Genomic DNA, 22,109 nt, shown 5'->3' on the forward strand with positions numbered 1-22,109 from the left:
AACAAATATTGAATTAAAATACACATTTATAATCAATTCTTACAGTGGTATGAAATCTTATTATAACATGTACAAAAAAATTTACCAAAACATTGTAGGCAAATTATTAGTTACTAATATTTAGGTACAAGGTCTACAGTTGCAGCTTTCACTGTACTTTTTGTTTGTGTACATTGTGAGATAAAATATAATTACAGAGGTTTTTTTAGATATGAAAATAACCCATAATCCCCCACTCCAATATAGCTTTTAAAACTTTGAGGTCTTCATGGTCAAAATTTCCTATGGCTTCAAATTAATATTTTTGTTTTGGAGTACACAACTGAAAATAATTATACTATAATTTGGCATCCAAATCATGTACAATGATTGAAAAATCAAATGAATGTGCCCACATATAACAAAAATCAGATGCTGACACAATTATCTTACCATAATAAATAAATCCCTAAACCAATGGCCCCCATATTTCTAACCTATCTTTAGTAAATACACTTGAACTGGACCTAACTATAAACTGAAAACTAACATCACTAACTTCCCTAATAGATACAAAGAGAACACAAAATTTTTGTTTACTGAACATAATCCAAATATTTCTTCTTCCAAGAAAAGTATTACGTGAAATAATTTGAAACATTTCACAATATATAAATATTATAAAACTTCTCATCCTTGTCTTTTTATCTTTATATCCTTATTGACTAGCACAGGGCCTGGCATACCGTCAGTGCTTAAAAAGTGTCAAATAAATAAATCAGTATTAGAATATTCTCTTTGGGGTTCTATCATTAACATAAACACTAAGAGAAGAAGTTAATGAAAATACTAACATGTTCGATTACACGGCTAGACAGCAGTAAAATCAAATTATTACATTTTTTTTTAAAGTTCTGAGGCATTGCTTGCAAATCCATGCCTAAATTTAAGGACAGGAGTAGGGGAAGTGGAGTATTTGGAGACTTTACTCTTGAAAACCTGAGGAACCAATTTAGATGTGATCATAAAATAATTGGCATAAAAATAATAAAATTTGACTTTAAAACTATAATTTTAAAAGGAAAGGAAAATGATATTGGTGCTCTTAATTGAACCTGTTAAATTATGTATGTAACTGATATTAGTATTTAAAGCTATCATTTCCAAGTACTATAAAAGTTTAACATTTCATTACTTAATCTGTACAATAGACATCTCTGTAAGCCCAAGTCATAAAATTTAACAGAAGCCCACCAAAGACATGTAAAAATCATAATTGAGGGAATAACAAGTTGAAATGTAGGAAGCGGTAGCAAAAAGTTATGTTTTAGATCACACTTCAATATTAATATAGACCTATATGAATTTGTTCACAATGAATTTGTCTAACATTATTGCCTTTGCATGACATTGGAATAAGGCATAAACATAGTAAATCAAATAAGAAAACGCAATTAGGTAACAGAATTAGTAATTACGATGGTTCACTTCTACCACAAGTCTATGCCTGTACCCCAGAGAAAGATTAGAAATGGCTCCAGTATACCAAATAAGCTTCACAAATGAACAAGAAAATTTTGTCTCCATTTTTTTTTTTAAGTGGAGCTTTTTACCTTGAGACCAATATGCACCACTCATGAATGAGTTCTAGGTCTTTTGTTGGGTGAGCATAACCATGTGTCATTTCATGTATAGTCAAAGGGAGAATTTTTTAAAAGAAATTGCCAACTATTTCAGATCACTGAGTACTGATTTATAGCAAAGGCTTTAGCATGCATCTCATGTAGTTTTGGGGATTACAAAATAAATCTACAAATTGCCAGGAGCCTGGTTACAGTTTAATGCACACACTAAAAACTACCTTTTTAGAGTTCACAATAAATGCAGGTACATTTTATATCTTAGATAGTGTTTAATATAAAAGATACACATAAAAAGCACACTCCAAAAGAGTTTAACTGAGAACACTTTAATGAAGGGACTTTGCACTGGCTGTGGGCAGGGTTTAAGTTAATAAACACAGAATAGTGAGGCACCCAGGGGCTAACAACAGCAGGAAGCCATTAATAAATACTCCTAGGCCAAAAACAGGGAAGGGAGAGGACACAGTGTTAACCAGACCCAGTGAGGGCTGGAGCTGCTGGAAGAGACAACATCTGAAAAAGATCTGTGGCTTAGGAATTCACTGCCACTGCCAGAACACAACCTAACTCACTGTCTCCCCACCCTCCAGCCCCCTGCTGGTGCCTCCCACTAGCTGAGCCCAACCAGAAGCCAGAGGGCAAGGGAGCCCAGGAAATGCAGTGCTGAGGGCCAGACTCCCTGGGCTCAGGGCAGGGAAAGCATGGAGCTGGGTGGGGGTGGGGGTGGGGTAGGGAGGTGTCACAGAATAACCAGCAGAGTAGTCACCTGATTTATATGAAATACTGATTAGAGCTGGCATGAGAGAATATTTTCAAAGTTCTTGTTTAGATTCAAAAGTCTTAGAAAACATTAAAGGTGAGCAATAATATATTTAAAATTGTTAACTTTTTTAATTTTAGTAAGAAATTATGGTTATATACAAATCCAAATTAGTTGTAAAGTAAATACTAAGTATTGGAGAGATGCCAGATCTCTTGACAGGAAAAAAAAATTGGACACAGGAAATATCCAAATGGCACCCCAAATATTAAAGCATTGTTTAAGAAGGACAAACCTAGGAAAATATAGTTTTGCCCCCCTGGAAATCTGTGCTCAAATAATACATAATAAGCATTATTTTATTGCATCTATATCATTATTCTTCTCAATGTACAGATGGAAGCCAACTATGGATAATTCCACAGTGACAACAAATATTGAAACAATTTATCCCATCAAAGACAAACCCTTTTTTTTTAGAATGAGTCGAGGGAACACAATGATTCTCATTCGTAAAGTCGCAAATTGGAAGGAATTCATATTTCACAATAAGAATAAAGGAAAAAGGGATTTCTCTTCTGACTAGTACTCATCAAAAGTACTTATAAAAGCCAAGGAAAGAATGAGGAACTGTCTCAGATGGGAGGACACTAAGGAGACTCAACAATTAAATGCAGTGTGAGATCTTGGATCGGATCCTGGAACAGAAAAGGAATATTAGGAGAAAAACTGATGAAATTTCAAAAAAAAAAAAAAAATCAGTAGTTTAATCAACACTATTGTAAGAATGTTAATTTCCTGGTTTTGATCATTGTGCAATGATTTTGTAAATTGTTAATATTAGAGAAAGCTGGATAAAAGGTATACATAAACTCCCCATGCTACTTTTGCAGTTTTTCTGTTTTATTTCAAAATAAAACATTTTTTAAAAATATACATTCACTTTTATTCTTCATGTAGTCAATTTATTCAAGTTTAATGATACTTTGGATTGTTCCCTTTAATACTAAACATTAAGGATGTATATAGGGGCTTTTCTTTTCTCTCTAGAAATCCTCCCCTGCTGCCCTAAATTCTTAATTTTCTTAAGTAAGCAGGTAAGGTAGAAACAAAACACATATAAGAAAAGTTTAAATCCAGTATCAATTAGGAAATAAAAACAATCTAAAGATTTTAATAGCAAGACTACCCTAAATTATTTCTGGAATAAGGTGGGATGAGTATGTGACTATGTATGTACATATTATTAAAATGGATAGAGAAAACAAAAATAATTATTAAAGCTATAGGATCTTTTTTGGGGGTTACCTATTTTGTGTGGGAGAATAGTATCATTTTTAGTAATCATTCTGTGTCCCAAACTTGCATATAGTAGGCATTTAATAATGCCTCACTAAGTTAATAATGTGACCTCCCTTGCTCAAGCAATGAAGAATTAAAAATGAATTAAAATTCATTCTGATTAACAATTTATAAAAATAAAATTACAGCTTGAAGGAGCAAAAGAAAAAAACTTTCTGATGGTCTATAACTAGGCTCATTAGTCTCCCTTAAGTGTGTGAACAAACCCCAAACCAGTGTGCCCACTTAGAGAAGTGAGTCTGGGAAGGATCCTGGATCTACATGGAAGGTGTAGGCAGCAGAGGACCAGTTTGGTGGCTTGACCTTTCTTTGCCATTTGTCTACCTTTGTAGAAAAGTGCCTATGGTATCAATGGCCTTTATTAATGATTTTTCTTTCACTTCCTACCACTCCTGGACTTTGGTATACAGGAAAAAATCTGAAGTATTTTAATTATCTCCCCTAAGTGACTCCAGACATGGTATTATCTGTCCCAGATCTTAGGAGCCTTGCTGAACATTTTTAGCAGCCTCTTTAAAAGTTAGATAATGCATAATAGTCTTTGTGTTTATACACAATTCTTCATAATATAATTAAACTTATTTCCAGACATTCAAACTTTAGAAGACAAAGACACGGCAGGTTGCCACTCTTTTCAACTTCAGACACTTGAAAATCACTAAAGGTGAAGATGCTCTTTTCAGAGGGGCTGTGTGGGCAGGACCTGGTAAGTAGTTTCCTCATCCGAATCAGTTATAGACTTAGTATGTGATCCCTAATCTTGTGCAGTGTCTAACTTCTTTATGCTCATAAAGAATGGACCTCATGCCGGGACAACTGGACATCCACATGCAAAAGAATGAAGTTTGACCCTTATCTCACACCACAAACAAAAATTAACTCAAAATGGATCAAAGACCTACATATAAGAGCTAAACTATTTAAAAAAAAAAAAAGCCTCTTAGAAGAAAACATAGGAGTAAGTCTTTATGACCTTGTATTTGGCAATGGTTTCTCAGATATGACACCAAAAGTATAAGCAACAAAAGAAAAAGAAATTTGACTTCATAAAAATTAAAGACTTGTGTACATCAAACAACACTATCAAGAGAGTAAAAAGACAACCCACAGGATGGGACAAAATATTTGTAAATCTTATATCTGGTAAAAATCTAGTATCCACGGTATGTAAAGGATTCTCACAAATCAACAATGAAAAGACAAACAACCCAATTTAAAAATGGGCAAAGGACTAAAATAGACATTACTCCAAACAAAATATACAAATAGCCAACAAGTACATGAAAACATGTTCAATGTCATTAGTTATTATGGAAATTCAAATCAAAACCACAATGAGACATATTATTTCAAAATCACTAGATGGCTAGAATGAAAGGGAGGAAGCAAAGAAGGAAGGAAGGAAGGAAACAAGTTTCAGTGAGGATATGGAGAAACTGTAAGGTATATATGATATGATGGGAATATAAAAAGGTGCAGCCATTGTGGAAAAGTTTGGTGGTTCCTCAAAAAGTTAAAATATAAAATTACTATATGACTCAGCAATTCCATTTCTAGTTATATATCAGAATGAATGAAAACAAGTGTTCAAACAAAAACTTAATACAAGAATGTTCATAGCGGCACTATTCATAACAGCCAAAAGGTAGAAACAACCCAAATAACCACCAATAGATGACTGGATAAACAAAACGTAGTATATCCATACAACGGAATGATATTCAGCCCTAAAAAGATGTGAAGTACTGATACATGCTACAACATAGATGAACCTTTGAAAGATTATGTTAAATAGAAGACACCAGACACAAGAGACTACATATTGTATGATTTCATTTCTATAAAATGTCCAGAATAGGCAAATCCACAGAGACAGAAAGCAGGATTAGTGGTTGCAAAGGGCTGGGAGGGACGGGGTAGGAGAGATTGGAAGTGACTGCTTAAGGGTATGGGGTTTCCTTTTGAGGTGATGAAAATGTTATAGAATTAAACAATGGTGGTGGTTGCATAACACTGTAATGTACTAAATGCCATTGAATTGTAGCACACTTTAAAACTGTGAATTTTATATGATGTCTATTTTATCACGACAAAAAAATGCACCTCAGAATGATTATGGGTGAGAGACATGGGGAGACTAGGAGCAGATAGTGGGGACAGGGAGACACGGGCAGAAGTGGGTACAAGGGGACATGCTGAAGACAGGGGAATCCAAGCACAGGAGGTAGGCAATGCTGCGGGGCAGCCCCCACTGTCCTCAGTGAACTTGCGTGATCAGGCTGCCCCTTTATTTGAGGTGCTTCCTGTTGGAGTCCCCAGATACTTCTAGCCCCTGAGCCAACTCCCACTCACTACCTGTCTTTCTACCTACAAAGATTTGGCTGCTTTCCTCTCCTCTTCACCATCTACTCTACATTCTGGGTTCCTTGTCACCACAAGTCTCTATAAACACACTGTGCTTTCTTGCTTTCCTCAGAACACAGAGCCCGTCCTATTTCACAATGTTGGTAAATCTTGAAATTTGCCTCAAAAAAAAAAAAAAAATGAGCTGGCATAAGAATGACAGATATTGGAAGTTATAAGGGTTTAAGCAATTTTAAAATGTGCTCATAATAGTTATTTGCTGCTTTGAGTCTTATGTATTTGCAAAAGCATTCATTGAGCAATCTTTTATATTGCAAAAACCATCAGGTCATGTTACGACTCTGCTCAAAGCCCTTTAGTGGCTTCCCACATCACTCAGAATACATGTCAAACAGTTGTCATGGGCACAAGGCCTATGTGAGTGCTGACTTCATCTCCCTCCACTCTTCCACTCCTTCCAGAGCTCTGGCCACTGGGCCTCTTTGCTGTTCCTCTGAGTCACCACACGTTCTCCCTCCTTGGAGTCTCTACACTCATTTTCCTTCTGCCTAAAACTGTCTTTCCCCGATTATCTACGTGGCTCATTTTCATTTCCCAAGGCTCTGCTCAAATGTCACCTTCTGGAGAGGCCTTCACTAACCATTTTACCAAAAATGGTACCCCCCACCCACCTATCTTCCTTCTCCAGGCATCCCCCCACCCTGCTTTTCTCTTCACAGAACTAACCACCACTAACACGCTGTGGTTAGCTGGTTTGTGGCCTGTGTTCTACGTTAAAGCGTAAGTTCCATGTGGGAGGGACTTTATCACTTTTGTTCACTGCTATCTCTCCCCAACTAAATGTTGCCAGTATACAGCAGGGCCTCCAGAAATATTTGGCAAATGAAAGAATGTCAATTCTAGTAATAAAAATTTTGTTTACATTACTGACTTGGCTGAGTGTTTACATGGGGCATATGCTGTGTACTAAAGTTTTATACATGGGTCATCTCATCTAATCCTCACAGCAACTCTACAAAGTGCCATGATCCTCATTATTAAATTACATACTCAGATGTGGGAAATGAGACACAAACAGGCTACACAATCTCCCCACGATCATTGATTACTTGGATCTTGTCTAAAAGACATAGGCATCAACTTGAAAAAGCTCCCACTAACTAAAGATGAGACAATTTGAGCATCACAAAGAACTGATTAAAACATATCAAAAGTTTATAGTCATACAAACAAACAAAAAATTATTTGGTTACTTTTAGAGATTCCTAGGGTATCAATTCACTATTCTGAAAATTGTTAAATAAAAGGAAAGAATCAAGCATTTATTTTGTATTTCTTGTACAAACTGTACCTCAGGGTAAGCAAGTAGTTAGTAAGAGAAAGTTCTTAATAAATTTCCAGCTAATAAACGAAGAAGGAGTGAAAGGATCTTTTTCTAAAATCACCATTTTTTCAAGCCCTAATGAAGTCACAGATCTAAGCAATGATCATGAATGGATAGCAAAGCCAGTAGATGACAGGTTGATGGGGAATTTTATAATGGATAAATCAGGTTGACACGAGTAAAAGTTAAGACCACCAGACCTTATGTGCCTTATGATGTGATGTGATAAGAAGTATACAGTACCACCTATAAAGCATCCTTGCTAAAAGAATTGAACCTGAGTCTAATCAAACCCCCTAGATTTACCAGTTTATAGGAAGAATGAAGGATAGAAGAAAATATTCAAAAATACCATGTGGAAGCAATCAGCCAAATCCAAACTATGGGACATTCCACAGAACAGATTACCTGGTTTCTTCAGGAAATAAGTAGCATGACAAGTAAAAAGGAAGGGATATCGTCACAAATTAAGAAAGACCTAGAAGTCATAATAGCCAAAGATAGTGTTAAAACTTTGCTTGGATCCTTGTTTCAAACACAACTGTAAAAAGACATATATGAGGCAATTGAGATGAAGTTTTATATAACAGAAAGAAATTATTGCCAAATTAGTTAAATATGGTTACATCCATATCTATTAGAGATTCATACTGAAATATTTACAAGTAATACAGTTATAGATTCCAGGGATTAAGGCATGGATAACTTTAAGAGGCCAATATTCTGCCTCTCACACATACATACATACATATACACACACTCACACACACACACACACACACACATGCACACACAAACTGGTTATTTGCAGCATATCTCACTCTTTTCCCACCAAACTAGACAGGAAGTTTTTTGAATATACAGCTCATGCCTTACCCATTTCTGAATCCTGCTTAGCATGTAGCACACTATTTTGTACATATTAAATAAGTGTATTTTGGGGTTTATAGCTATGCCTCATTTTCTTAACACAAAACTCTTAACAATAGATACACAGACCAAAGACTGGTTCTCATGTATTTTTTTTTAAATCTTCAATTTTTTGTATAAATATAATAAACAATAAAGAAACATTTGTTCACTGCCGAATTAATCTTTATGTTAACCATACTGCTTTGCCTACGTAAAAGTGCAGCATAGCATGGACCTATGGAATCTGTTCTTGTTTCATTCTCTCTGCGTTCACTTCCAGTTTCTATCCTATTTTACATCAGAATGGTTTTCCAGCCACTCAGGTGATATAAAATTAGTTCAGGTGCGCCATCTACTGGCATTTTAAGAAAGTATTCATCTTTACGTGAGTGATATTTAATATACCGAGTGTAACCGTCCATCCACCATTCCAGTAATACAAGCTAGAAAAGGCAGTGGGAAATTAAAGTTTGTTGATGGTCTGAAAAATACCATTATAACTAGTAGTGTGAACCCCTACCATCACAATTTGAACCAAAGTTGTTAATAAAAAAAAAAAGCTTGTTGATTTGAGGCCTTTTGTAAATTTTATTAACTAGACTCCAGTGACTGATTTAATTTCATTTCATGATTAAATTACTATTAATTGAAAGCTTATGTGTTTTCCATCGCCAATTTGATCATATTAAATCATTGCCCATCACCAATTGTGATTATGTAGCAAAGAAGGAAAGGACAAAGTTTCTTAACCCAGGATATTCATTGTAGTCCCTGGAGAACTTAATAACAACAATGTCCACACTCAGCCATGAAGGGATCTCACTGGTCTGGGGCAGGATCCAGACATCTAAAAGCCTCTAGATGAATCAAATGTTCAGCCAGGATTGAGAGCTTGGCCACTGGTATAAGAGATGTGCTTGAATCACTAATTTTGGTCTTTTTCCCCAAAAGAAAAAAAACAATAATAAGGAATTATTGCCAGGTAAAGTGGCTCATACCTGTAATCCCAGCACTTTGGGAGGCCAAGACAGGAGGATCACTTGAGGAGTTCAAGACCAGACTGGGCAACATAATGAGATCCATCTTCAAAAAAATTTTTTTAAATTAGCCAGGTGTGGTGGCATGCACCTATAGTCCCAGCTACTCAGGAGGCTAAGGTGGGAGGATTGTATGAGTCTAGGAGTTTGAGGCTACAGTGAGCTATGATGCTGCTGCTGCACTCTAGCCCATGCAACAGAGCAAGACTGTGTCTCAAAATTTAAAAAAAGGATTGAGTTGTGATTTAGCTTTTACTATCAAAAAATATAGAAAAAAACTTCACTGGGATAAGTATTCCCATTGTTAAACTTTTCTCTAATAAACGTTTCGCTTTATTTCTTCTATTTACCCTTTCCTTTGAGGTGCTATTGAATAGGAAAATTGTCAGAAGACTAAATCACAGGCTAAAGATATCATTTAGACATGGAATTTCAATTTGGATTTTTTTAAACTTCACCTCTGAAGACCTTTCAAGGGCATGCCATCCCCCACCTCAGCGGCCCATTCCATTCCACGTGCAGGGTCCTTCTCAGTCCTAGGCAGTTCTGGGACATGAGGTCAATTCCAGCCCAGCCTTAGCTAGTTTGGGTTCACTTAACACATAAGGAGGAACCCACAGGTAGCTTGTGACGACATAATTCTTCAGTTTAGTGGTGGGTTCATGGTGTTCACTTTATTATGCTTCATAACTTATATTTGTTATAAATATATTCTGTATGTATCAAATATTTCATACTCTGAACAAAGAATAGCTCTAAACCCTAAGAATGATGCTGAAAGTTTAATTCCTTCAAATAGGAAACATTCCAGGACCAACCCAATCTTCCAAAACTGCTATAGATGAGAATGTTTCTCCCTAAGATGCTCCAGTTAGGATCAGAACTCAAGTTGCTCTAGGGTTAGAAGGCTGGTTCAACGTTGTTGATCTGTATTCTCCTAGTCATACTTCCTTGAAATTAAAAGATAAATAATAAAGTATATCTTAATCAACAAGGAAAAATTAGTCATCTTAAGCAACACATGTATTGGGAGAATCAACCTACCGTGGGCCCTGAGTCTTCCTGCAGATTCTTGCTGGGTAGCCCGAGGACGCAGGCCTTGACTGCTCTTGGCCTAGACCATTTCCCAGAGTTGTGTTTGCAGCAAGCACCCTTGAGGGATGAAGTAACATCTCCTCCCAAAGTGTAGGCTTGCTCACCGCTCACGATAAAAGTGATAGATTCCATAAGCTCAACGTTCCTCAGCTGTATCACAAATCCAGTGCATCTCGACATCCAACTAGGCTCACCTATGGGACTAGAGTGCATGGAAAACTGGTGCCAATGGTGTGCACATGCTGCTTGCTGTGCTATGAGTAATAAAGCCTTCTGCCAGCATCCATGAAACAATAACAGGCTAATTTGTTACAGTAGTTCCCCCCCCCCATCTGTGGTTTTGCTTTCTACCATTTCAGTTACCCCTGGTCAACCTTGGTCTGAAAATATTAAATGGAAAATTCCAGAAAAAAAAAAAACAATTCATAAGTTTTAAATTGCATGCCATTCCAAGTAGCATGATGAAATCTTGTGCCATCACACCCGGGATGTGAATCAGCCCTTTGTCCAGGATATTCATGCTGTCGGTGCTCCCTGACCATTAATCACTTAGTAGCCATCTCAGTTATCAGATCAGCTGTCACAGTATCACAGTGCTTGTGTTCCAGTCACCCTTAGTGTACTTAATCATGGCCCAAAAGTGCAAAGGGAGTGATGCCAACAATTCAGACATGCCAAAGAGAAGCCATAAAGTACTTCCTTTAAGTGAAAAGTTTCAAGTTCTTGACTTATAAAGGAAACGGAAAAAAAGCATATGCAGAGGTTGCTAAGATCTCTGGTACAAGACATTTTGAGAGAGGGTAAAAGAGAGACCACATTCATGTAACTTTTATTACACTGTATTGTTATAATTATTCTATTCTATTACTTATTGTTAATCTCTTATTATGGCCAATTTATAAATTAAACTTTAATTAAAGTTAAATATCATAGGTATGCATGTATAGGGAAAAACATAGTATATCTGCGGTTCAGTACTACCCGTGATTTCAGGCATCCACTGGGGGTCTTGGACTGTATCCCCTACAGATAACAGGGACTACTATAGCTTACAAGTAGGATAAAATACCCCAGATGCGTCACAGGGCCTTATAGTTTCAGTGACAAGGATGAGATGCCGACAGAGAGATATGACTTTCTAGGGGAGAAAGGACAAGGATCCTCATTGGTTGGGTTAGAGGATATGAAAAGACTCCCTGAGATCTGGTAGCAAATGCTCTCACCTAGGTGGCAGTGATGGTGGGAGAGTAGAATCAGAGACCCTCACTGTCCTGTGTATTAAATGAGGTTGAGCAATAAAAGATAGAGTTGAAACAAGCTGTCCAAATGGTGCTTTGGCTGTGGCATGCTCCCCTCTGGGGTGGGAGAAGGGAAGGATGTTATCATAATGGTGGGGCAGAAAGCCCCACACTCCAGCCAAAACACAAGGCAATGTGGCTATGGCTGCTCAGTCAAGGGGTCCCCAGAGCTGAAACTCATGGTGTCAGCATTGAGGATAGAGAACTCTGGGAAGACTGAAAGCATTAGAAATGTGTTTGTTGAGCCCAGTAGCAGGGGAAGGTAAATACAAAGCCTTGCTTATAGGCACTGAGCTGCTCTCTCCCTTCACACCCCGTCCCTTCCTCTACCTCTCCCCCAACTTCAGCTGCTTTAGGGAAGAAAGCTGGGTATGCTGGGGAACTTCAGGGAAGGGAAGGACTCCAACGTTTATGGCTCTGTTGGATGTAGGAGTCAAAGTCTGCTTGGTCCCATGGAAGGAAACTATACTAAGCACTGGGGTGGCCCAAAGTGCCAAGGGCTGCAGGGCAGCACTGTGGCACCAGTGAAGGCTAAAAGAACAATGCCCCTGAATGGCAGTGTTCTCCAGAGCCTGGGGTACACAGGGGAGGAAGCAGCACCCAGAGGATAAAAAGCCCTCCCTGCTCTTTTGCACTCCCAATTGTTCTCCCCCAGCTGGAAGACAGCATAATCTGAAATTATTATAACCTCTTAAATACCCATGTTAAACTCTTTGGTTTGTGTTCTGATTGGGGTGGGTAGAGCACCTGAATTCAACTGATACAGTTTGAGTAAAGTTCACAGTGAAGACGGGAAATTAAAGGGACCTTGAGCCAATTCAAGATACTGTGATGTTTGTTCACACTCCCCCGTCCCCACATATAAATGTATGATGAAATGCTGGCATTGTAAAACTCAGTGACCCTCTCATTCAGGGATTTCCAGACCCCTTCCAGGTGGTCTAATAGAAACAATACAGTCCTAGAGAGAAAAGGGGGAAATCAGTCAACCTCCAGAGAAGCCATTGCCCGATACAGCAGTGCCACCTGTCAGAAACAGGTACCAAATACACCCTATATCAGTTTGCTAGGGCTGCCACGACAAAGGACCACAACTGGATAGCTTAAGCAACAGAAATTTATTGTCTCAGTTCTGGAGGCTAGAAATCTGAGATCAGAATGGCTGCAGGGTTGGCTCCTTGCTAAGGCAGTGAGGGAAGCATCTGCTCCAGGCCTTTTCCTTAGCTTGTGGACAGCCGTCTTCATAGCCACATTGCTTTCTCCTGGTATTCATGCCTGTGTCCAAATCTCCTCTTCTTATAAGGCCACCAGTCACTGAATCGGGGCCCACTCTCATGACCTCATTTTAACTTAGTTACTTCTGGAAAGACCCTGTCTCCAAATAAGGTCACATTCCAAGTTCCTGGGGGTTAGGACTTCAACATATGAATTTTGGGAGGACACAATTCAACCCATTCAGTTATTCAAAAAGGTAGCCAATTATTGGCCTGCTGCTGAGCTCTGTTAAAAATGAAAACTTGACCCTTGAAGGCCCTGTGACTCTCAGGCCTGACATCCCCATTTTGGGGTGGGCCAACTAGGACATGGCAACTACATGGAAAGGGCATATTTGTTGGTTAAATGAAAATAAATTGTTTGAGGGTATGGCTGGCCTGGCTCTAGTTTTGTCTCAGTTTTGCACAAAGGAATAGTAGCTACCCCTTTGGGGAAAACTTCACCTCACTCTTGCCACCCGAAACAAAGCTTACTTACTCAATGGGGCCCTGGATTCACACGGATTCTCCTAAATGCCTGGGCCTGGTTTACCTTTGATTCAGCTAAGCTGAAAACTGAGGGAGCAGATAGTGCTACTGCTGCTGTTTGACCTCAGCACCAGCTATAGAAAGCCTGACCGCTGGGGTCAGTGGGCAGAACTCAAAGCTGTCTCAGAACTCTGGTCAATCAGACTGCGGGGCAGGTTCTTGGGAGAAGCAATCCACAATAGACTCTGAATATTCTCACATTCTTGATGGCTAGATCAAGAATGCAAGGCCCTGACTGCTCTTTACTCAGCTCATTTCTCGGGGTGTGTTTCAGTGAACAATTTTGAAGAATGAGGCAAAGTAGCTCCTTCCTCTCTCCTCCCGCTGCTGCCCACCCCCCACTCATGGGTCACTGTGAAAGCAATAGATTCCCTGAGCTCAATATTCCTCAAATGTGACACAATCCATGGAGTGCCCAGCACCCATTTCAGCCCATGCCCATCTTTGTCATCTTCAGGAGTCCTGGGGGACACGGGGAATTGACACCAACCAACATCATGCTCATGCTGCTTACTGTGCTGTGAGTAATGAAGTCCTGTACCTCTGACATAGGCATCTCCCGTCTTCTATAATAGGCTAACTTGTTATCTTGCAAGCAGGGTAAAATGCCAGACGTTTCACAGACCCTGACTTCATGAGGACTGACATAAGAGTAAAAGCCCTATAGTTTCCAAAGGTCTTTGACAAGGACACATCTGATATACCTGGCTTATCCATATACCTAATATTTAGTCTCCCCTAAGTCACTTTGCTGTGTTACAATAATTCAATTGCCCATTCTTCCAATTGTTTTATTCCCCAAAAAGAAATATTTATTCTGCACAAGACACTCTTGTCAGTCTATAACTGCTATTAATAGCAATAATAACAACAACAGCAACAACCAATACTTGTTGAGTGAGCGGCATTTTTCTAAAGACTTGAGGCATTGTTTTATATACTATATATCATCTTTACTCCTTAAAACAGCCCTCTGAGGGGGATATTATTACCCTTATTGTATAGATCAGGATACTGAAGCACAAGTCATACGGTTAGTTGGGGCTGGAACTAGGACTCAAACTCAGGCCATCTAGCTTTAGTACTCACTTTTAACCACTGTCTACACTGCCTCACAGTGGGAGCTTCTACTCCCAGGGCTATAATGGACCACAGACGTCTAGAGATCTTTGTCTGAAATCTTAAAAAAATAATTCAAACTTTTAACACTTCATTTTGACTTATAACATTTTAAAATGCGTTTGACAACCTACAGTAGACAATTAGACAACCTTCTATGGTGCTTTGATCCTTTCTATCCAGTCATTGTATAAATCCAGTGTCAAGTTTTCACACTCTGTATTATTTTCCTCTTGGTGCTGGAACATATTATCACGAACTGACTGGCTTAAAACAACACATATCTATTATATTACAGTTTTGAGGTCAGAAGTTTCAAATGGGCTGGCAGGACTGCATCTCTCTGGAAGCTCTAGAGAAGAATCTCTTTCCTTGCCTTTTCTACCCTTCTAGAGGCTTTCTGAATTCCTTGACTCGTGACTCATACTCCATCTTCAAAACCACCAGTGTAGCAACTTCAAATCTCTCTCTCTTTCACTTTCACTTTTACTCTCCTGCTTCCCTCTTTCCCTTATAAGAACACTTGTGATTGCAGTGGACCCATCTGGATATCCAGAAGAGTCTCATCATTTCAAACTTCTTAAATAATCTCATTGAAAAGTCCCTTTTGCCATGTAAAGTAACATATCCACAGGTCCTGGGGATTAGGACGTGGATGTCTTTGGTGACCATTATTCAGTCTACCATACATTCCAAGCAGTTATCTCTTCCTGCACTATGGAAATTTTTACACGACTATCTGGATTGAAGATTTAAACAAGCTTATTCACCAGAGTAATCCATTTCATCTGTTTTAAGGATGGAGCCCCCTCCCCCCCTGCCCCCACCCTAAGAGCATTTTATCTTTTGGAGTCAAAGAAAACACACTGCTAGAACACATGTGGTAGAAATTTTAACCACTGTAACAACGTAATAGCTTAATTATTTTAAAATGTACCTGAAGTCGAGCATTCATAACCGCAAACTCTTGTTGATTTTTCATGTTTTCCTTCATAGACTTTGAAAATATAAACCCCATCTTGACCTAAAGTGTAAAAAAGCAAGGAGACTTAATATACTACGTGCATCTTTGTATACTCTGCTTTGGGCTACCATGAGCTTATGACAAAGTAAAAAAAAGATAAAATTTCTGACCTAAGAAAATAGTGTGGATTCTAGTCCTGGCTTCTAACTACCTGCTTGACCTTGGCCATACTTAACCAGCCTGGCCATCATTTACTCATCTAAGACCTGCTGACTGAACTAGATGATTTCCAAAATCTTTCCCTGCTCTATAAATACATGGCTCTATGTTTTCTGATTTTTCTTCCCACCATAAATTTTAAAGAACTAAATACTTGGAAAAAAAAAAAAAAACCCAACAACTGTCTTTTTCTGGTGAGAGACAGAGGGAATACCATATAGTCTCTTACTTTCTTTATGAGTGGACAAAAGAACTTTTGCATGCGAGGACGGGTGATTCAGAAGATGCCTTGTGCATCTTGAGAACAGATTTCTCTGTGTTTCTTGCATTTGTGTTTTAAGCAGATTTAAGTGTCTCCTGGTCCACACATCCCTGACTCCCTTTACATGCTCCTTATTTCCATCCACCTACTGCTGCCATTCCTCAGCCATCCTCCTCCAGCTTCACCTTTATTCTCTCCAAGCTAGTATGTACTGAAGTTCTCAAAAGGAGAAAAACATAGGGATAAACACATGGCCTGGGAAATGCACTTTTTAAATGAATACACAAGATTGTCTATCTTGTTTATCTTACATAAGAAGTTCTTAAGTAGGCTGTCAACTCTGGGTGGGCCTGAACTCCAGTTTTTGTTCTTAATCCAATTGGGTAGGTACAGAAGACCTTCACTGAGTTGTTGATTGCACTTTGAGAAGACTGCAAAACTCAGGGGAAAGTTATAACTTCTCTACCCTCCTCAACAATGTTGCCAATATCTTTTCTCTTTAGTAGGCTGTTGAGTAGGACTGTGGAACCTCAGGGTCAGAGAGGCCAGTCTTAATGCTTTACAGCCAGGATTCATAAGTATTCTGTGGGAAGCCCAACCAGGTCTCCTATTTTGCATGTCCTCATCAGGAAATCCTGGGTTCTGTGTAACTGAGGCGAAGATGGTGGGGGTAGGAGGAGTATTTCAGGGCAAGTGGGATGGGTTAGCCCTGCCAATGGGACTCCTGGTGAGTGGGAGCTGCAAGCCAGACTTCAGTGACTTCCTTGAACTCTGGCCAAGGATATAGCCTAGAGTTACAGGTGCTCTGAGCTAGAGTCAGCTTCAAAGCTGGGCACAGGAGGCCAAACCACTTACTGGGGAGAAGAGGTACAGCCCTAAATAGGCCTGGGAGGTCATGAGGTTTCCTTTCCCCTCTGCCCCTATCCAACTCCAGCACCCTGTGACAGGAGTTAGAGGGCACCTGCTCAGAGTGGGCAGATCTAGTTCTTTCCTTTCTCCAAACTTTGACAGCCCCCATGTGAATTGTCTCTAATAGCAGACCAGAACTTGCCTGAAAGCAGGAGCAATATATTATCCATCTTGATAGTCTCCATGGTGTCTACTTCCCATAAATGTTTGTACAAAGCATGAGTCATACAAGAAAAACTGTGGCTCAGGCCATTTGCCATTCCTTATTTTTCTTCTGCACATTGGAGGGGATGATTGAATTTTTACATCTGCTGCAAACATTTATAAAGAAAACAACTGTCCTCTAGTACCATTTCTCCATGCACCTACTCCATATGTCACAGAGCTGCATCCCTTAGAGTGCTGCTGTTTGTAAGGCAGTGAATCTCCCCTAAAGAAAGGTACAGTCTCAGCCAGGCGCAGTGGCTCACGCCTATAATCCTAGCACTCTGGGAGGTTGAGGCAGGAGGCTCGTTAGAGGTCAGGAGTTCGAGACCAGCCTGAGCAAGAGTGAGACCCCGTCTCTACTAAAAAATAGAAAGAAATTAACCAGACAACTAAAAATATATAGAAAAAGTTAGCCGGGCATGGTGGCACATGCCTGTAGTCCCAGCTACTCGAGAGGCTGAGGCAGGAGGATTGTTTGAGCCCAGGAGTTTGAGGTTGCTGTGAGCTAGGCTGATGCCACGGCACTCTAGCCTGGGCAATAGAGCAAGACTTTGTCTCAAAAAAAAAAAAAAAAAAAAGAGAGAGAGAGAGAGGTACAGTCTCATGCCAATAATCTGGAAAAGAAAAACTATCTGGGAAGTTAGGATTTAGACTTACCTCTTTCTGGGCCTTGCTCTCTTGGGGTCTGGACTTGTAGTTTGGATGTGTCACAGGACACTCCTAGAAGGATAGGTCAAAGGTAGAAACCAAGCAGGAAATAGAGCTGCCCTCTGAGAAAACACACCTGAAAATAAACACACCTCACCCTGTCAACTTCACCCTGGAGTTCAGTACTTTCAACCTCTTCTCCTTCCCCATCCCTTAGAAAGCCATTTTGCAAAGTCTGGGAGTATTCCTTAGGGTGTCTAGAATATTCTAGGCTTTTTCCCTCCCACTCACAAAATATATACCAGAAAATAAGCAAGAGTGACCTTGCAATAGGGTAAACTTTGACTTCACTCGTTTGCATAAGTCTTTGAAAAATTCTAATGCTTTATCTTGGGTAAAAAATTTCTTGCTACTTAACACAACTTAAGACACAGTGTTTCTCAAAGGGCTGAGAATGCTGATTTGAATCCCTTCTACCTTCATTTTTCCTTTAATTACTCCTGAGACTTTGTAAGGGGTCTTTCATGCTCCAGCCCTGCCTCTGCTGTTCTACTGATTACTATGAGAAGGTGTATTTCTGGGGAGGGGAGTTGGGGCTGCAAGGTCCAGGCAGACTTTCTCTGGTCAAATCAGACATGGATTTGATTTTACTTTAAAAAAACAAAAAGATAATTCCATGATTCTGTTATCCACATTTCTGTGTTCACTTATTTCCTGATCAAGTGACACATTACTTAAACTTATGACTCGTCGTATAATCACAATTATTTTCAACAAATATTTGGGTTCCATTGACACTAGATCACTTCCCCCTGCAAATACCAGGGCACAGCCCACGCTTCCTGGCGATTTTCTGTAATTAACTCCACCCTCGCTCCTTGGAGCCAATTACTGTAATTTAGTTATTCCCCCCCGCCCCCGCAATGGTATGCGGATTTCTGGTGATATTTTTCCCAACTCTATTATAACGATACGGAGAGGTCACGAGCCCATGCGACGAGAACGGACTCTAAAGAAACGAGGTTGGCAATACCTATCACACCCATGGGCAGTAGGTAGGGCAGCCAGGGACGGGCGCTCACGTGGAGAGGGCGCCCAGCGCGGCCTGGCACGCCGGGCCCGGGAGTCGCGCCGACTGACGCAGTCGCGCGGACTCTTCCCACCCACCCGCCTGAGGCCGGCGCTCACTCACTGGGCAGTGGGCGCGGCGAAGGCGCAGGCACGAGGGGATCGCCGCAGAAGCCTCCAGGCCCGGATTCCTTTAGACTACGGCAGGGACCGGGCCTTGCCCCGGAGAGCCTCGGGATTGGCTGACCTTGACAGTAGATTCCGAGCCTCAGCCAATCAGCGCGGCCCTCGACTTCCTTAAAGGGCCAGCACTCCCGACAGACGCCTGGTGTGTCCTTCCGGGCCAGGCACTCGGGGACCGGAGGTGGGAGGGGCAGGTCAAAGGGGCAAATTCAAACGCGCTGCTACTCAGCTGTCAGATTTTGAGCAGAAACAGGGGAAGCAGAGTGGAAATCTCAATGAGAGGCATCAGTATCCTTATCTGCAAAACTACCACCGTTAAAGTGGCAAAAAGTAAGCCAGGAAACGAAAAAGAACAGACTTCACCGAAATTACTAATTCTTCCCTTTTGGACAGAGCCATCTTTCCTTCCTGTTGCTCAGAGAGATGTCCATTTCTTCTCACCCTCACAAGCAATTTCTGTCTTGAGTAAGCCAAGTCTCTCTCCCAGTCTTACTGAGAGAACACTTGATATGTTGGCACTCTGTCCTTTACTACCAAATAGCTTGGGAGAAGAGCATAAATTTTACCAGTCTCTGGCCGTGAAGAAGGTCCATGAGGAAGGTGCCTTCTTTAGCCCTGGCTAACTACCACATCAGTAGAGAAGGCGTCTGACCTCCTCCAGGCTTAGCATGTGAGTGAACAGCGCACTGACCTCCCGGGCTTTTCTTGATGCTGTCAACAGCAGCCCTCAGTATTCTGGAACTTGGGTCTCACGTTCCAGATACTATTGGTTGAATAGCTGGATGGGAAATTGCAACAGCACCGTCTTTTCCAGTTGTGGGAGTGCGTGGGTTACTTGGAGCAAAGCCATGTGGAGCTTCGGCACTCTTTAAGGGTGGTTAACAACTAAAACAAGAAGTAAGGAATAGCGTTTGAGTGCACAGACTCTAATATAAACACACCTACATTCAATTTCCAGCTCTGTCACTGTCACTCTATGACTTTATCACCTTTACGATAAGACTAAAGCCAACTAATTTATTGATGAGTCGTGAGGACTAAATGAGATTCTTGAGGTACTTAGCACAGTGTCTGGCACATAGTTAGCCTTCAATAGACAGTAGTAATAAACCAGCAACAGTAGGGAGCTGTTACGAACTCTAGGCCTGAAGGGACAGAGGGAAGGGAGCAGTTACTAAAACCAGCAGGAGCTGTAGCTGTGGCTGTAGGAGAGGGTACCCAACAGGAGCTATGTTGTTGAGTAGAGGAAAGAAATCAATGCCAACCTTCAGCTGAGCAGGGTGAGACCCTATTATTGTAGCCAATGCTTGTACCTCAGCCCAAAGCAGGGACAGGATAGAGAAGAAAGACCCACCTCTCTGCCCTCCCAGCTCTAATATCCGGCTGGAGGCTTCCATTGGCTGGATCCACCATGAAGCCAGAAGACAAGGGAGCTGGGTTGATGCAGTCTGTAGAGGTCAGCCTCCTAAGCACAATGCCTGGAAGGAAAACCAGAAAATATCCAATACATCATTTCTACAACCTTGGGTGTATTGTGTTTGGAAGTCCAAGATCAAAAGGAAGAAATTTTTCCACTAGAGGACCTAGCTATGGTTTTATTGAATTGGAAGCTGAAGTGCCCCCTGGTCATTTTGTTTCTCAGAGTGATGGAATTGGGATGATTGATCCCAATTACCAAGGGGATATTGGGTTACAGCTACACAATGAGGGCAAGGAGAACTATGAAACCCAGAGGTTCACTGGGCACTTCTTAATACTACCATGTGCAATAATAATGATCATTAGATTACTGTAGGAACCCAATAAAGTCAGGACCACTTAAGTTTCAGATCATGCAGAAATTAAAATGTTGTAGCACTATACCAGGTAAAAAATTCTGATCTACCTGATGTGGGCAGGGGAAACACAGATGAATGATCCAGAAGCTAGGATTATCAATTTTAGTCTTGCAACAAGCTATAGTGGCAGGACTATAGTAGTTCTGCACTTAAAATGTCAATTGATTATTTTTTCCTTGCCCCTCTTTCCCTGTTACCTTGCAGGAAGAGTACTGGTGGAAATAAATACTAGGATTTAGTTTCTAGGTGAGAGTATACCTGAATTGAGATCACCTCAAGGCAATATGGTGGCTTATGGGGCTTGTTAAAGAAAACCAGAGTTGGACAATAGTTAAAAGTAGTAAAATTGAATTTTATTCAGGAATTATTGGGAACAATAGGGGAAAAGAGACTTAAGTATAGAACTGGACTCAATTGCAAATACAGCAAGGATAAGTGGGGATTTATAGCCAAGGAGCAGGTTGAGGGGGTTGGAATGCAGTGAGGGGAGGTCAGTGGATAGAAAATTACTAAGAGCAGATGGAAAGAGTAGGGGGAATTCTTGTTAAACTGACCTAATAGGATTCTTGTTGAAGGCAGGCAAGAATGATCAGACATCACCTGGAGGATGGTGGGGGATGAGGAATTTTATCATATATTGAGGATGATCAAATAGGCAGGGTGGGGGGATTCTCTCTAAACTGACTTAGCAGGATTCTTCCTAAAACTAATTCTGCAAAGATGGACACTGATGCCCAAGGTCAAGACCTAGTTGAGGAGAGGGCTTAGAGGAGCTGGACTAAACTTTGGTCAAGCAGAACATCTTTGCTGGGCGTGGTGGCTCACACTTGTAATCCCAGCACTTTGGAAGGCCGAGGCAGGAGAATCACCTGAGGCCAGCAATTTGAAACCAGCCTAGCAACAGAGCAAGACTCTGTCTCTACAAAATATCTTTTTTAAAAAAATAAAGAATATTTTGTCAGACTCTGTGGTTCCCATGTGTAGGGGATGAGCTTCTCTGCATCTGAACAAAGGGCAAGAATAAATGCTGGGTGCCAAAACAAGCAAGCTTTTGGG

General features: G+C 40.4%; 1 protein-coding gene across 6 annotated transcripts in view; it reads right to left on the reverse strand.

The window, feature by feature from the left end:
- PLGRKT (plasminogen receptor with a C-terminal lysine) overlaps positions 1–20,677 on the reverse strand; it is a 44,575-nt gene extending 23,898 nt beyond the window's left edge. The window contains exons 1-3 of one of the 6 annotated variants that reach the window (XM_069474185.1): positions 20,570–20,677; positions 17,974–18,100; positions 15,693–15,779 (exon numbers count right to left, since the gene is read on the reverse strand). In XM_069474185.1, coding sequence (XP_069330286.1) covers positions 15,693–15,773 — 81 coding nt within the window. In that variant the 5' untranslated portion in view covers positions 15,774–15,779; positions 17,974–18,100; positions 20,570–20,677. Of the gene's footprint in view, positions 1–15,692; positions 15,780–17,973; positions 18,101–19,156; positions 19,250–20,569 lie in introns of those variants that run through there. The other 5 variants (XM_069474183.1, XM_069474188.1, XM_069474187.1 and 2 more) reach the window with 5 other exon arrangements.
- Between the last annotated feature and the right edge of the window lie 1,432 nt (positions 20,678–22,109).

Source organism: Eulemur rufifrons, chromosome 7 (assembly GCF_041146395.1).
Source record: "Eulemur rufifrons isolate Redbay chromosome 7, OSU_ERuf_1, whole genome shotgun sequence".
NCBI lineage: Eukaryota > Metazoa > Chordata > Mammalia > Primates > Lemuridae > Eulemur > Eulemur rufifrons.